Below are 13,612 nucleotides of genomic sequence, written 5' to 3' on the forward strand. Positions count from 1 at the left end.
TCATCCGAAATCTTGGGTCCATGTCAGCAACGCCGACCCCTAGTACCAGAAGATTCAGAACCGAGACACATGATGGCCAAAATTTTGATCCGTCCATGAAACAAGCCATGACAAACAGTCACACTCACTGATTTCGGTGCAGATCTTTGGAACACAGTCTGGGGTTGAATATTAATGTTGATTATAGCTAGTACTGTACCACTTTTGCATCATTCACGCACCTAAACTACCAACCATGTCATCTGAACTGTCCAACACTTCGGACACATCAACTCATTTTCAAGATCTGCTTAAGGACCTGAACTTTGGCGTGAAAAGTGGGCGTAAAAGAAAGCTCTGGTAAATTCCAAATCTTAAATTGTAACATCAACTCACCATGAGACCAGTGGTCCAATTGAACCGTACTTACACGCAGCTCGGTGGTTTCCTCTCGCGATCGACCCATTTTCTTCGCTCGAGAATGTCTTGTATGAAGGCATGGAAGCCGAATTCTCTGAATTGCGGGAAGACAACACAGATCGATCCGAAGAAAGTTCAAACAGGCAAGTCCAGTGCGGCAGCCCGAGCTACCCAACACTCTGATATTTTACCTGCACAGTTGTGAAAAGGAGTTGTGCATAAAGCAGTACAGTGAACTCATAAAGCTTGTACCGACTTTCAGCGACATCATATCAGGGTTTGAGAAAGTTCCGTCGGCCATGGACAACTTCATTCATGCGGTAATGCAATCATGCACATTATTTGTGTGTTATTTGTCTGACAGCTAACCAGCTCTCCTCTGCCACAAGTGATGCACGATCCGATGACACTGGGAGTCTGATGCGAGAAGGCCTCTCATATATGCTCAAGAACCCTGGAGTAGACCAGTTCAATCCCCCCCTGCTGAGACAACATGGAAAAATCGCTCGTGGATGGAACCACCCTCAGACTGCGTGGCTACTGTGCCCGATGCGGATGCTAGACACATTTGACAGCAATCCCTCGTAAGTTGTGTAATTATTGCTCAGCCGCTCTCACAAAACCAGCTATAGGTCCTTTATGGATAAGGTGAAGGAAGGTGAAATTATGATCACAGCTGCAAAGCTTCCCACATTTCTATATGACGAGTCTATGTTGGACCCCACAAGGAAAAGACAAGGTTGTCTTCAGGGATACTACCTCAAACGTGTATGTTTTTTTCCCTATTCTTCTTCTGTTCTGTCAATGTCGTTTTACAATCCAAGCAGGTCTTTCGTCACATATTCACTGGGCCATCAAGCGCCATTTCGGCGAATGCTCACAAAGGCAACAAAGCTCCAAAAGGCAACAAAGCTCCAAAAGGCCGAATGCATGGTATGACATCACCACTCCCAAGGGCAATTGCATATGCCGCTGTACAGGTAAGTCATTGCACGAAATTTACACACTGAAACCAACTGATGACCGAAGGCATATTTCCAGCTTAGTTCTGCAACACAATGGCGCCAGCAAATTGAAGATTTTGACCTTGTTCTTTTCTATGATCGCGTGGTTGATATGTTCGAAGGCAATCCCAACGGACAATGGGTTGAAGAAACGCTTATTCATTGGAAGTCGTAAGATCATTAACTTTCCTCTGTGTACTGATCCATATTCTGAATAGAGAAACTCCTGGACTCCTCCATCGTGGGCACTCCAGATCTAGGACAGATGCAGGACTTCATGCATTTGACGACAGCGAGGATGATATGGACAATTTTTTTGATTCTGATGAGCATTCTCCTAACAACAGAGAACAAGGCTCAGAAGGTGGGACCGGGAGCAGTGGTAATGCAGACAACTTGCATGGTATATAATTTTCCCCGCATTTGAGTTGTGCCTATAACTAATATACATTCTGACCCAACAGCGCTGGGTGGTAACGGGTCAGTACACCAGGTAACACCAACAGCAGCTCAGCCGACACGCGCAGCACGCAAGAAAAAAGGATGCCGTTGACTCCAATTCAATTTTGTTGCTCTTAAGCGCACATACTTATACATATATCATCCTGATATGAGATTCTTCTATCGCAGCACCATTATATCATCTTGTAGTGCTTTTTCACCGCTTTCGTTTGTTTTAACATCTGTATGACTTGCTACCTCTGAGTTTTTTTGAATTTTCAGTCTGTACTTGGTCAGTACTCACACATCTATTCCTGACTTGTGTTCATAGTCTAGTGTACTCTATGTAGCTACTGCATTGTAATGTTATGCAACTGCGAGCTGCATGACCAACTTGCCAACCGATCAAATTTTAGGTGTCGTCACATCTCGTCACATGTATTCAGATACAAACGTGGTAAGTGGACTTGCTCTTCTCCGCTCGGATCATCAACATAGCACCACAGTATGAAACACTGATCATACCCTGAATCTGTTTAGAAGATATCTGACCTGTGAATTATATTCTAGTTTAAGTCATTTCGGCTGCCCACCAATGCCAAACCATTCAAGTTGGTGTGTGTCACGCCTTCGGACACTAAAACTTTTCCTTACCAGCTGTCTGATGGTATGTACAATTTCTTATTGTTGTTAATTCTGCTGACATCGATTCTCAGGTACTCTGGCTGTTACGTCGGTCGAAGCGAGTAATCTACTTGTAGCTTCCGAAGGCGAGCACATTGCAACATGCCCCCTCTGTCTGGCCAAAGTCACCAACATGCGTTCTCACATTGGCAAACATATTCTCTGCGCATCAAGCAATGTACCCGAGGAGGTCATTCTAAAGGAGCAGGTATGTGTTTTTTTCGTTACAGTTCGTTGTATCTGTAGCACTCCTCATGTACGTCATGAAATCAATGCCAAACTCATGTTAGCTGTAGCCTGGGCTGTTTGCACCTCTCATGCGAACCTGAGGAACCTTATTTCAATTCATAGGCGCAAGGTTCATACCACATATGAGTTAGAGCTGCACGTCAAATTCATTAAGTGCCTACCTCCTTGGGACCACATACCACATACTTACATAACCGCTTAGAATGTTGAACGTGTCGGATGCATCATAAGCAAAAACTTTAGCCAGCTATCGCTTCACACTTCCTCTCATGCTGGTTCCCTGTACCTTGAGTGGCATGTCCCTCTTCAATAGTGTGCACTATATTCTTTCGCCTTCAATACAAACAGAGCAATACGAGGAACTCTCAGGCTTGCTGACTCTCCACGGTGCAACGAGCGCACCACCGCATACCCATTTCATTACACTTGCTGGATCACTTATTCAGAGTGAGTGCCAGGGATCCTTGTATGTTGTGTCAGAAACATGGGTGCAGCGGAGCATAGCCCTCGGAAAACTTCAACCGCAAGTGTCCTCTATCTGTCACATTGGTACAAAGACATTGACGGTCAACGTGTCAGTGAGGAGTACTATTCAACGGATCCAAAAATGATTTTTTCAGGAATTGTTGCATGTGCTACTGATGTGAGTGAACCGTCATTTGTTGTATCTATTGTATTGAATTAACATCCATTACAAGCTCTCCTCATGGGACCTCGAAGTTCTCTCAGCTGGCATCACCTCATTGGGAGGGCAGTGGCGAACAGCCCTTACCTGCGACGTAACACATCTCTTTGCATTGCATGAACAAAGCGATAAGGTACTTGATCTCTTCGTTCCATTCATCAGTCTAATTCTGATGAAACAAACTGTTACGACGGTAAGTCGCGTGCGAACTGGGATGATCTAACAGCGACGATCACGACAGTGATACCACGTGCTGAGAGTCCAAGGTCGGCTCCCACAGAAGAGCAGGAGTTGCGTACGTTTGCGGAGGCGAACGATGATAGCGGTTTACAGGCAGAAGGGGTCTCAAGTCCTTCTGAAGGTACGGATCTGATGTCAAGCAGGTAGCTTTAGCAAGACAAAGGCTTCGAGGTAAAACCCAGTAGGATTAAAGTAAGGAACATCTACTTTAATCATTGACCTTATATAAGGCTACTCTATCGTATCTAAGCTCAGCTTGAAGCTGGGTTCTAATCTGCTTATCTATCGAGTCAGAGATACCATGCATGAGGCAGGCTTCTATCAGTACATGAGGCAACACGAGGCTTGCCTTCTATCTTGATAACATACATAGGTCTTCTAGACCTATGTCGTCATATCATGTAAGCGATCCAGATCGCTTTACCTAATCCGGCATCTTCCGGACTTCTCTTCTATTCATCATCTATCATCAAGGCCTAAAGGCCCGGTTATCGTGCTGTTGCCGTGCAGGGTGGCAGAGGGCTGGTCGAGTAGCTGGGGGCTCTCGTAGTGACTGTAACACAAACTGTTAACCGTAGTATCAAACTGCAATGCATTTTGCCCCAGATACCCACATGTTCATCCTCACACCACATTGGTTTGATGATTCAGTTCAAGCTGGATGTCGTCTTCCTGAACTTCCTTACTCATGGCCTGATCCTGAGGTGTTAGAACTAGAGATGCCGCAGGCTACTATGGGTTGTGAGATTGTAGTTGTGATACGATATTCAGCAGGAATGGTTTATCACTTAACTCTTATCGTAGAAGACTAGTAAAATATCAATATCATGCCAGCCCACTGTTTTTCTGCTCAACCGATGGTGTAAAATATTAGAAGTCTTGTGTCGGTATCGGCATATTGTCATTACATGATTGAAAGGACCTCCATTTTAGCTTGCTGTTTTGGTCTAATGCAAATTAGATCGCATCTCAGGGAAACCACTAAATCCTAGCTGCATGTAGCATCGGAACTTGAGAACTTTGTTTCATGGAGTTTCGAAACACATATCAAACTTCGCCTGTCCATCAAGAGTGGGAGACCCCATTTTGCCATGCTCTCAGGCTACGATAGTGTTGACTCAAATTCACACCCCTCTGGAGCTCTCCTCACTGCATGTGCGAGCGAGAGTCATACCCCCAACACAGAACATAGCCATGACTTTGAGGCGTGCGCTGGTGGTCAAGCACATGGTCAAGGCGCCCCAGTGTACCCTTGTGGGTGCTACCGGCACACCGCGCTCACGAACAGTGAAATTGCAGATGCAATTGCCGATGCATCTGAACAATGCAAGAAACTCGAACAGGTAGCTGCCTCAAGATGCTCTACACTCAATTCCGAGTCTGATTGTTATTGTTCTAGGAAATTGACACTTGGAACACGCACATTGAAAAAAGCAGTGGTGAAAACCTATCACTGAAGCGCAAGAGGTCGATGTTGACCCTCGACTCAGACTCCATTGGAGACACAGTGAGCTAGACCCATCATTTCCATTGCTTTTCACATCAATTGTCAATAACTGTGTGATTTAGACACCACGCCAATTTGGACAGCACCTTACCAATATTCAACGCGCTGAATCAGTGCCGGTACTCGAAGTGCCCAAACACAGGAAGCTGGGGAAAGCTTTTGAATTTAACGAGCATACAATTCACGAAACCTTAGTTGATGTTGGGAAACACCTCGAAGCTGCAATGGACAGGCAGACAGAGGTGCTATCCAGGATCTATCATGTTCTGGAGAGCCGTACCATGTAAACTTACTAACTGTAATACCTTCAGTTGCACACCCTGTATTCAAGCTCGATGGAGCAATTGGCGCAAAGTCTTTTCTCATTCTATGCTGTCACTAGCCTGACAGTCATCAGTGCCATTGCAAAACTTGCGAATGTCCGAGTCCAAAGTGGGATGTGCACATAGCCAGCTGCAAGACCCGAATAAGATTTGAACTCTTGGAGTACGTCATAACGCTGATACATTTGAGTTCTCACTAGCACCGTGACAGAGCTTCAAGTTCCAGGTACATGGGCCACCTCCGTGACGTTAGCACAGGGATCATATCAGTTTGATTTCTCGGGGTGTTCGTCGCTTGCGGAAACAAGAATTCAATCAGTAAACGGCTTAGTGCCACCACCAGGTTGATGTTGCAATGTCGTTGAAGCTCCGCAATGGCTAAGCTTGTTCAAGTTGACTGTCTCCTTTTTTGTTGTGGTATGTCACTCATTGGTTGCATCAAAAATTTTTTAGCTCAACTGTGGCAACTCGGTCCCTGTTCATGGTCTTCATTCAGTATGTTCGAATTCACCGTGACAGCAGGGTGGGGTCGCAAAGTCTCAATAGCTATTAGCTGTCCAAAACTACCGAGTAATTGGCACCAATGTATGTGCTCTCCTCCATTGTGAATTCAAATTCTTGCACACTCAAACCTAAATGAACGGATAGTATGGGTCAGGCCAAATGCCCTAACAATGCAGTGTGCAGGGTGATCGGCGCTGAATTTGCTGATTGTGACGCCAAGTCTTTTACTAAAGGGATATATACAGGTCACTCAGTCATTTTTCCTCGTCTAGAATATCCTGTGTTCACCATCAGCTCCCCCATTCAATGTTTCATGGGATACTTTGGAGCACGTAGCTTCCATGGGTTCTACCATCTATAATAGTCGAAGCGGCTCGAGAAAAACGGCGAGTATCTTTGTTGCGCTACTTACAAAAACATGAAACACTCACTGTGTCCAAAATACAGTCTGTACTGTAAATTGCTGGTTTCTGATTTCAGCCGGAGTGCGGTTCGTGTGGTATTCCCTACAGAATGTAAAAATGTACTAACTATCATTCTCTCTGAATCAGTTCAAGGTTCAGAGGAAATGGTGCCTAGAATACAGTTTAAGTTGAAGATTTAAGCTTACTCGGATCTGTTCTTACGGTAGGCCTGGGGGCAGCACCCATGACTTTTATCACATATACAATTGACGCACTAGTTACAAGTAGCTTAGTACTGTCCATGTTCATACTAGTAATTTTAAGGTTGACCGCTATCTATAACACTAGCCCTGAAGTACCTGTGATGAGTCTGGATACCTGTGTGTACCTAGTACACGGCGACCTCACTGCCACAAGCGGGTAGAATTAGCATTTACACCTTGACGCACCTCGAGACTAGTGTACATTGGGTATACCTGTGCTGATCCTGAAAGGGAATAAAATTAAGAATTTGACTATATCCAACATCTGTCCCGATTGTGCTGGTAGAAGTATGCAAGGGATCACCAGGAAGTACAAAGGTTACAAAAGTTGTACTAGTATGTATCGAACTTAACACAAACAAGGGTCTACCGAGTAACACAAGCACAGCAAGGCTGGTGAGAGGTTGCATGGATCATCACCCACACAAGGGAATACCAAGAAGCACAACTGTTACAAATTTTGTAGTAGTATGTAGCAAATGTAGTGCTGCCGCAGTCCGGTTCCGAACCTCGGTTCGAACCTGAACCTTTCCGAACCGGACGCATGGTCCGGTCCAAGGTTCGGCCAAGACTCAGAACCGAACCTTTCCAGAGGTTCGGGGTTCGGGCTGGTAGTGAATAGGTTCGAACGGGTTCGAACCTCTCAATTTTTGTACGCTTTACACTTTTTTAAAAAGATGTAAGTATTTACTATGTGTCAATATATGCAAATGCATGTGTCTGCAACCCGCGCAGGTTTGAGCCGGGTGAAATTGACGCGGTCCTCTGTCGCGCCTGCCACAGTCGTGACGCGCTGTGACACAGTACTGCACCGTCACAACATGTTCAAACACTAGGTATCTTATGTCGCTATATGAATTCCAAACACTTTGAACTCTTGCTAATGATTAATATAGGTAAGTACTACTTGGGAATGTTATGAGCCATGCTGATCAAAGTCGTTGCTTATTGTTCGCAGGAAGTGAGTATGTCAAGATTTTCGAGCTCGAACCATTCTGATCCAAATCGTTGGCGGACCAGGCCACCGTTCCTCGTTCGAACAAGAGCCGTGCTGATCCAAGACGTTGGCCACCGTTCGCAGGTCGTGAGTGTGTCGATCCTCGTTTGAGCAACAGCCATGCTGATACAAGTCGTTGCCCACCGTTCGCAGTTCGTGAGTCTGTCGGTCTTCGTTCGAGCTCAAGCTATGCCGCAAGTTACCGTGTTCATCCTCGAGGGTCTCAGGTGGAGACCTGTCAGGGGTAGCTGATGGGATTAGTGTCACAGTGGCTGCTATTGGAGGTACGTCTTATTTCAGTTGTGATGATGCGATAATGGATGACCACCTTTCACTACAGGCTTTGCGCATCGCGCGACGATGCAGGTCGTGTGCGCGGTGATCACTGATCTCAAGTTTTTCACTTTTGGTTTTGGCCGCCGGTGAGTGGTATCGTTCATCTTTCCACCTTTTCTCATGCCTTACTTGAAAATACTAGAGTGTGTCCTGGTCAACATGTCGCGAATCGGTCCATCTTCATCAATACGGCTGTTATTCTCTGGGCTTTCCGCCTTTCAGAGAATCCTGCAGCGAAGATTGACACGCTTGCAATCTCGAATACTGCAACCGTACATGCTGCTGCGTTTGAGATATGTTTAGAGAAGAGGATCGATGAGAATGTGATCAGGGAACTATGTGCACCGGGCAAATAAAATGTGTTTATTTTAGAAACTTGAATTCAATCTTTGTACAAAGAAGTTCTCCTTGCGTTAGAGTCTTTTCGTTGTCTGTCCGACTCGAATTACATGACAACTCATGGTCTCGAGCCTATACAACCACAGATGGTCCAAGCTTAGTCGAACCTGGTTCGAACGCAAACCGGACCCTCCCGAACGCGTTCGGTGACGTTCGGTCCAGGGTTCGACCAAATGGCTGAACCGAACCTATGGTTCGGTTCGGCGTTCGGAAAATTTGCCCCAAGAACCGAACCGAACCGGACTTCGGCAGCACTAAATGGTAGATCCAAAACATGGATCCGCCGAGTGGCACAAATGCAACAAGACTCGTAAGAATATACATAGAATTTTATAATCCTTACAAGGAACCACCAGAAGACACAATTGTCGCAACAATTTTAGCACCATGCTTGACTTTCATCACCCAAACAAAGATCTAACAAGCAACACAAATATGACAAGGCTAGTAGGGAGCATGCATCAAACCTCGCTGCATGCATGGACGTGTACTGCAACTTACAACTCACTCGCCAGTCTGTCATGCATTTGTAGGGAATGTAATGATTGTGCGCCTTGTAAGGCCTGTAATTGTCCTGTCACTTGGTTTGCACGGTTTGGTATTTTTTGTTGATGATTCAGGTGTGAATGCAACTGGTCTCAATTGGAAACAAGCGACACCACACTTCAACGAGACACACTTGAAGGCGTATGTTGACTTCATTAGCACAGTTTTTCGTAAGTGTTTTCCTCATACTAGCAAAGACTCGATGTTCAATATTAATGTTTGCAACTTCAAATATAGCACCGCACATCAGGAAGACACGTGCACTCGACTATGATGCTTCCGAGTCAGCATCTAGTAGTACGCCATCCGCCCCATCCGCTTCCCAGTCACTTGATTCTGGTTGCTCTCAGCCAGACGCACTTCCCACAACACCTCCGGCTACAACATCCTTTCAATCACCACCTCTGAGTTTATCTGCACCCCCTGCTTCCACTGAGCGCTACGGCCTCCATGACCCATCTGTTTCTTTCTCCCCCAATGTCGGTCTGCAGTCATCCAATGGATACAACCTCCAAGACATCTCATTCACAACAAAGGCCTCATTTGACGCGCCGAATTGGGAAAATCCACCGCCTCTTCTCTGCCCCTTACTCGACAGATCTCCAAGCACGCCCAATGGATCTATAGGCTCTTCCACCTGGAGGACACCACCTGTACTGCGCTCATTCCTGTCTTCATCAAACTCTTTCCCCCCTGCATTACAGTTGTCCCCAATCACATCACATTTGTTTACCCAATCGGCAGCATCGCACTTGCTACCTTCTTTGCCACCTATAGCGACCCCGCAATTCACGTTCCCGTCGCTCCCTTCCCCATCACTCCCTTCCCACTCTCTTCCACATCACTCCCCGGTTCTCCCTTCCCACTCCCTTCCACGTCACTCCCCGGTTCTCCCTGCCCCAATTCTCCTTGCCCCGGTTCTGTTGTCCATTTGTTCTTGATTCGGTGCCCATCGTTGTGCAGTGATTCTCCATTTTCTGCAGGGACACGCTGCTGATATTTCTTCCGACAGCGTCGACACTCCCGTCAAGAATGTCATAATGAGGGTATGACACTTCAAGTGTACAAATCTATTCAGAGAGTTTCCTCGATCGAATGGCCTACAGTCTTTCCTAACTGGCCCACTGGCAGCTGAGAATCAATGGCCCAGACGAGTTCCCGAACGCAATTTGCCATCATCACATTCTGTCCAGAGTACGTCCGGGATTCCTACCGGGCGTCTGCAGCTGTAAATTCGAAGGTCGAGAAGCACCAGTCTTGGTGCATTGTCTGGGACTTCCTCCACAGAGACTCGCAGCACTGTTCGGGACGCCATGCCCGGGCGACACGTAGCTCAAACAGGAGGACATTGGTGGGCCAAACGACTCCCCATATAGTAGAACAGTGGGATGACGAAAGGGCAACATCGAACCCGTTGTTTCAGATGTTGTGACAGTCACGACAACTTAAGCCACGGGTTCGAACGTTACAGTATTCTTGAAGAAACTGTTGGAGTCAACAACCAGTGTGGAATTTGTTGGACGTGTCACACAAGGTTTGACTTAGCTTGTAGGAGTAGATTGATACACGATTATAGCGGCCTTTCCGCGTCCGACATGATGGAGGAAAGTTAAATAGCGTTGCGCCCATTAGATAAGTACAAATACTGATAGTTGTGATAGTACTACGTAGTGTGACCAACAAGTGTTTTGATCTGTTTTGATGTACAAGGTATTAGTTACTACAGCTACTACTACTAGTACCCGCGGCAGTCACTCTTCCGCTGCCAGCAACCCCTGGTTTATCTCTATCAGTGATTGGTCTGTTATCGCGAGTGTGAACTCAATCAGACGGTGAGTTATGAGCTCGCCGTCGCTATTCTTGGAAACTTAACTAGCGCGCCAGGTGACCATGACTTTTCAGTTTACTCGCTCAATGCAGCACGCTCGTGAAACATTACAAACCGCGACATAGTAGCTGGTCCAGTTTCGTAGCCTCGAGGAGGGACTGGAGTGTCATCAACTTGCGCACGAAAATCGTCAACTTCGTCAGACCTGGTCACCCAAGTGCCACATGGTTATATCTGGACTTCCACGATGCGATCTTCTCGTTGTTTCAGAAACGCGCGGAGATGGAGCTACGGGGTGCAAATATATCCAGCCGCTCTTACATGGCTGTCATGTGCTGTCAAAAACAACGTATTACCCGGGAAAGTTAGTTCCACCATCACGTATTGTGCCTATGCAAGAAACTGACAATCGAAGTATGTCTTATAGGGACCATTCCTCTAAGAACGGAGCATGGCCCGGAGAGTCTGTCTACTGTGTGTGTTTATGTATGTATGTGCAACCTCCTTTCAACGCCTTGAGCTACTTATAAGCTATACCATAGGGTTGGGTAGCCTACTAGGCGTCTTTCGCCGGTTCTCCCAACGCCCCACTTGTTATCTTTATGACGAATATTGGTCTGATTTATGGAGCCATGCTGGTCGGTGGCTTGCTGGCCTTCAGGGATGTGATCAACCTTGATGCAAAAATATGATATCTGTCTGACAGATCTCCTCACAGCTTTTCGGGTTGCGTTAACATGCAATTCATCGTGTACTTCCGGGTTTATTTTCATGAGAGTTGGCGTACTAAGTCATTGGTACGTCACGTTGTCTTTCAAGACTGCACCTTTTTAATCATCTTGCAAAGGTCATTGTAATATGGTGCGTTCCAGTATCCTGATGTATGCGAGACGAATGTCAATGGAATTAAGGCTGCTTGATCTATCCCATTCCGCACTCGTTGCAGTTGCCCTTTGGGATTCCATCATTGCGACCTACGGTGATCTCAGTAAAATTGACACAATCCCCTGGTATGTGTGATGTCATCGTTTATAATCAGCTGGAAAATCGATCGATTATCAGGTGTATTGGTGTGAGCAATCACGTTCTAGACGTTTTGACCTGGCGTTAACGCGGCCCCATAGCCTGCGATTGAGCTTACTGTGCGTTCTTACACGTATGGAACCTCACAATTCTCATTACTGGAATATTCACCAGGCTTTGATTACCTTCCTTGTTCAAAGGTTAGCCAAGCTATACGAGGAAATGCTGTTCTGACTCGAGCTTCAGCTTCTTTGCGTACCGAATCTATAAATGTTTCGTACCTTTCTTTGGTTTTGCGTTCCCCACACTGATGTCGCTAGAAAGTGCAAAAGAAGAAGCTCACTGTAGCGATTCCAATTGTAGGTCTCATGTTTGCGATTCTGCTACTTGAATGATGAGATTTTCGCTTGTAGGTTGCACTCGCTTTTGCTCGTTTAAGTAAGTGCGCTTTGGTAGTGCAATAATGCGAACTATTTTGATAAATTACTTCAGTAATGGCTAGCAGTAAGTCACGAAGTACTGCACATATATTTCTTGATGATAATCACGCATTTTCGTCAGTTACGAATACCGAGATGTGAGCAATATTTTTTTAAAATAGGATTGATAGTCACTGAAACTTATCTTTCGTAGGCTCAGATTGAAATCATACAGCATATTCTTTCAGCGTAATTCTTCATCTGCAGGTGGTGGGCAGCTTCTCAGTATTGACATTCCGATAGAATTTTCTTGGGTCTTCACTTTTGGCCTTATACTTTCGGCATTCGTGGATATCATGATCACAGCTTTCCTGTGCTACTTCCTTCGCAAAAACCGACCATCTTTTACAGAGTAAGTCATTATATGGCATTGCTGTGCAGCTGGTGTTCACCAGCTTGTAGCACTATGCGTATCATTGACACCCTGACATTCTGGACAATTCAGAATGGCTCGATAACGTGGTATGTCATCTAAGCGCATGCCATAAACCATATGCTAAGGCCACCTTAGTGCTGCAACCATCGCAACATTGGTCTGCGTGAGCATTCCTAATTCTTGTTATGTTTTGATCACTCAAATACTACAGTGGATGACCATGCCTTCAAACCGCATATTTCTAGGTCTTCACTTTGTCGTAGCAAAATGTAAGCCATCTCAGATTATCGTGAACTTATCTCATCTAAATATTATTGGAGTAGTATATGCAAACTCCTTTCTAGCTACGTGAGTCGCATGTGTGATGCGGTATTTGTGGGCTGTAGTTTGATCTGGTCCTTTAGTCTCAACGCCAGAAAACAAATATGGAATGGAAAGCAATACACTCCTTCAAGCAATCGGCCTATGCCAGTCGTCTTTCTGGGGGAGTCCGAGCATGGACCTGATTCTTCGATCTCGCAACAGGAATCGGTAAGTACCATAGTCGGTCGCATGCGAATGATATTGCGTCTTACATAACTACAGCTGCGAATAAAAACTCTCCAACCAACAGCAGTGCACCATCGGGGGGAAGCGGTGCGTACCCTTGCCACGTACTCAATGACCTTTCTGACTGTCACAGATCCAAGTAAATATCGAACAGAATGTGGAGACCAAGGGTGATGATTGCGATGGGATCGATAGCCCGGTGTGATGTTCTGTAGTTCGACCACCGTACTGATGACAGCCTCATGATCATTCACGACATATATTTGACATTAACTATGCTATTTTACTAACATGTTTATATTCTTATCGTGTACTACCAATGTTGATTTGGAAGCTACTGCGTATCTTTCATCCTCGAGGACTTTAAGCCATCATC

General features: G+C 45.7%; 4 protein-coding genes across 4 annotated transcripts; all 4 read left to right on the plus strand.

Moving 5' to 3' along the window:
• Positions 1-1,065: 1,065 nt before the first annotated feature.
• F5891DRAFT_948684 (uncharacterized protein) lies at positions 1,066-1,578 on the plus strand (the record flags this gene model as incomplete). The annotated part of the gene is made up of 3 exons (XM_041374822.1): positions 1,066-1,167; positions 1,227-1,379; positions 1,429-1,578. The coding sequence occupies 3 exons, from the start codon at positions 1,066-1,068 to the stop codon at positions 1,576-1,578; spliced, it is 405 nt and encodes a 134-aa protein (XP_041228193.1).
• A 6,486-nt stretch (positions 1,579-8,064) lies between these two features.
• Positions 8,065-8,360, plus strand: F5891DRAFT_1022460 (uncharacterized protein; the record flags this gene model as incomplete). Its single annotated transcript, XM_041361234.1, is given in 3 exon segments — positions 8,065-8,119; positions 8,133-8,134; positions 8,178-8,360. Coding segments are annotated over 3 exon segments (184 nt in total), but the record flags the coding sequence as incomplete, so codon positions are not given.
• A 435-nt stretch (positions 8,361-8,795) lies between these two features.
• On the plus strand, positions 8,796-10,022 carry F5891DRAFT_144472 (uncharacterized protein). The gene is made up of 2 exons (XM_041370656.1): positions 8,796-9,151; positions 9,219-10,022. Exons 1-2 carry the CDS (start codon positions 8,911-8,913, stop codon positions 9,920-9,922), a joined length of 945 nt encoding a protein of 314 aa, XP_041228195.1. The 5' UTR covers positions 8,796-8,910; the 3' UTR covers positions 9,923-10,022.
• Positions 10,023-11,703: 1,681 nt separating this feature from the next.
• On the plus strand, positions 11,704-13,605 carry F5891DRAFT_1215017 (uncharacterized protein; the record flags this gene model as incomplete). Its single annotated transcript, XM_041369293.1, has 17 exons — positions 11,704-11,819; positions 11,872-11,881; positions 11,934-11,951; positions 12,007-12,032; positions 12,079-12,109; positions 12,153-12,191; positions 12,246-12,270; positions 12,325-12,336; positions 12,394-12,409; positions 12,466-12,663; positions 12,714-12,773; positions 12,823-12,850; positions 12,899-12,956; positions 13,011-13,035; positions 13,092-13,218; positions 13,273-13,323; positions 13,370-13,605. 17 exons carry the CDS (start codon positions 11,704-11,706, stop codon positions 13,439-13,441), a joined length of 912 nt encoding a protein of 303 aa, XP_041228196.1. The 3' UTR covers positions 13,442-13,605.
• Between the last annotated feature and the right edge of the window lie 7 nt (positions 13,606-13,612).

The sequence above is a fragment of the Suillus fuscotomentosus genome (genome assembly GCF_016647785.1).
Source record: "Suillus fuscotomentosus strain FC203 chromosome Unknown F5891scaffold_16, whole genome shotgun sequence".
NCBI classification, from domain to species: domain Eukaryota; kingdom Fungi; phylum Basidiomycota; class Agaricomycetes; order Boletales; family Suillaceae; genus Suillus; species Suillus fuscotomentosus.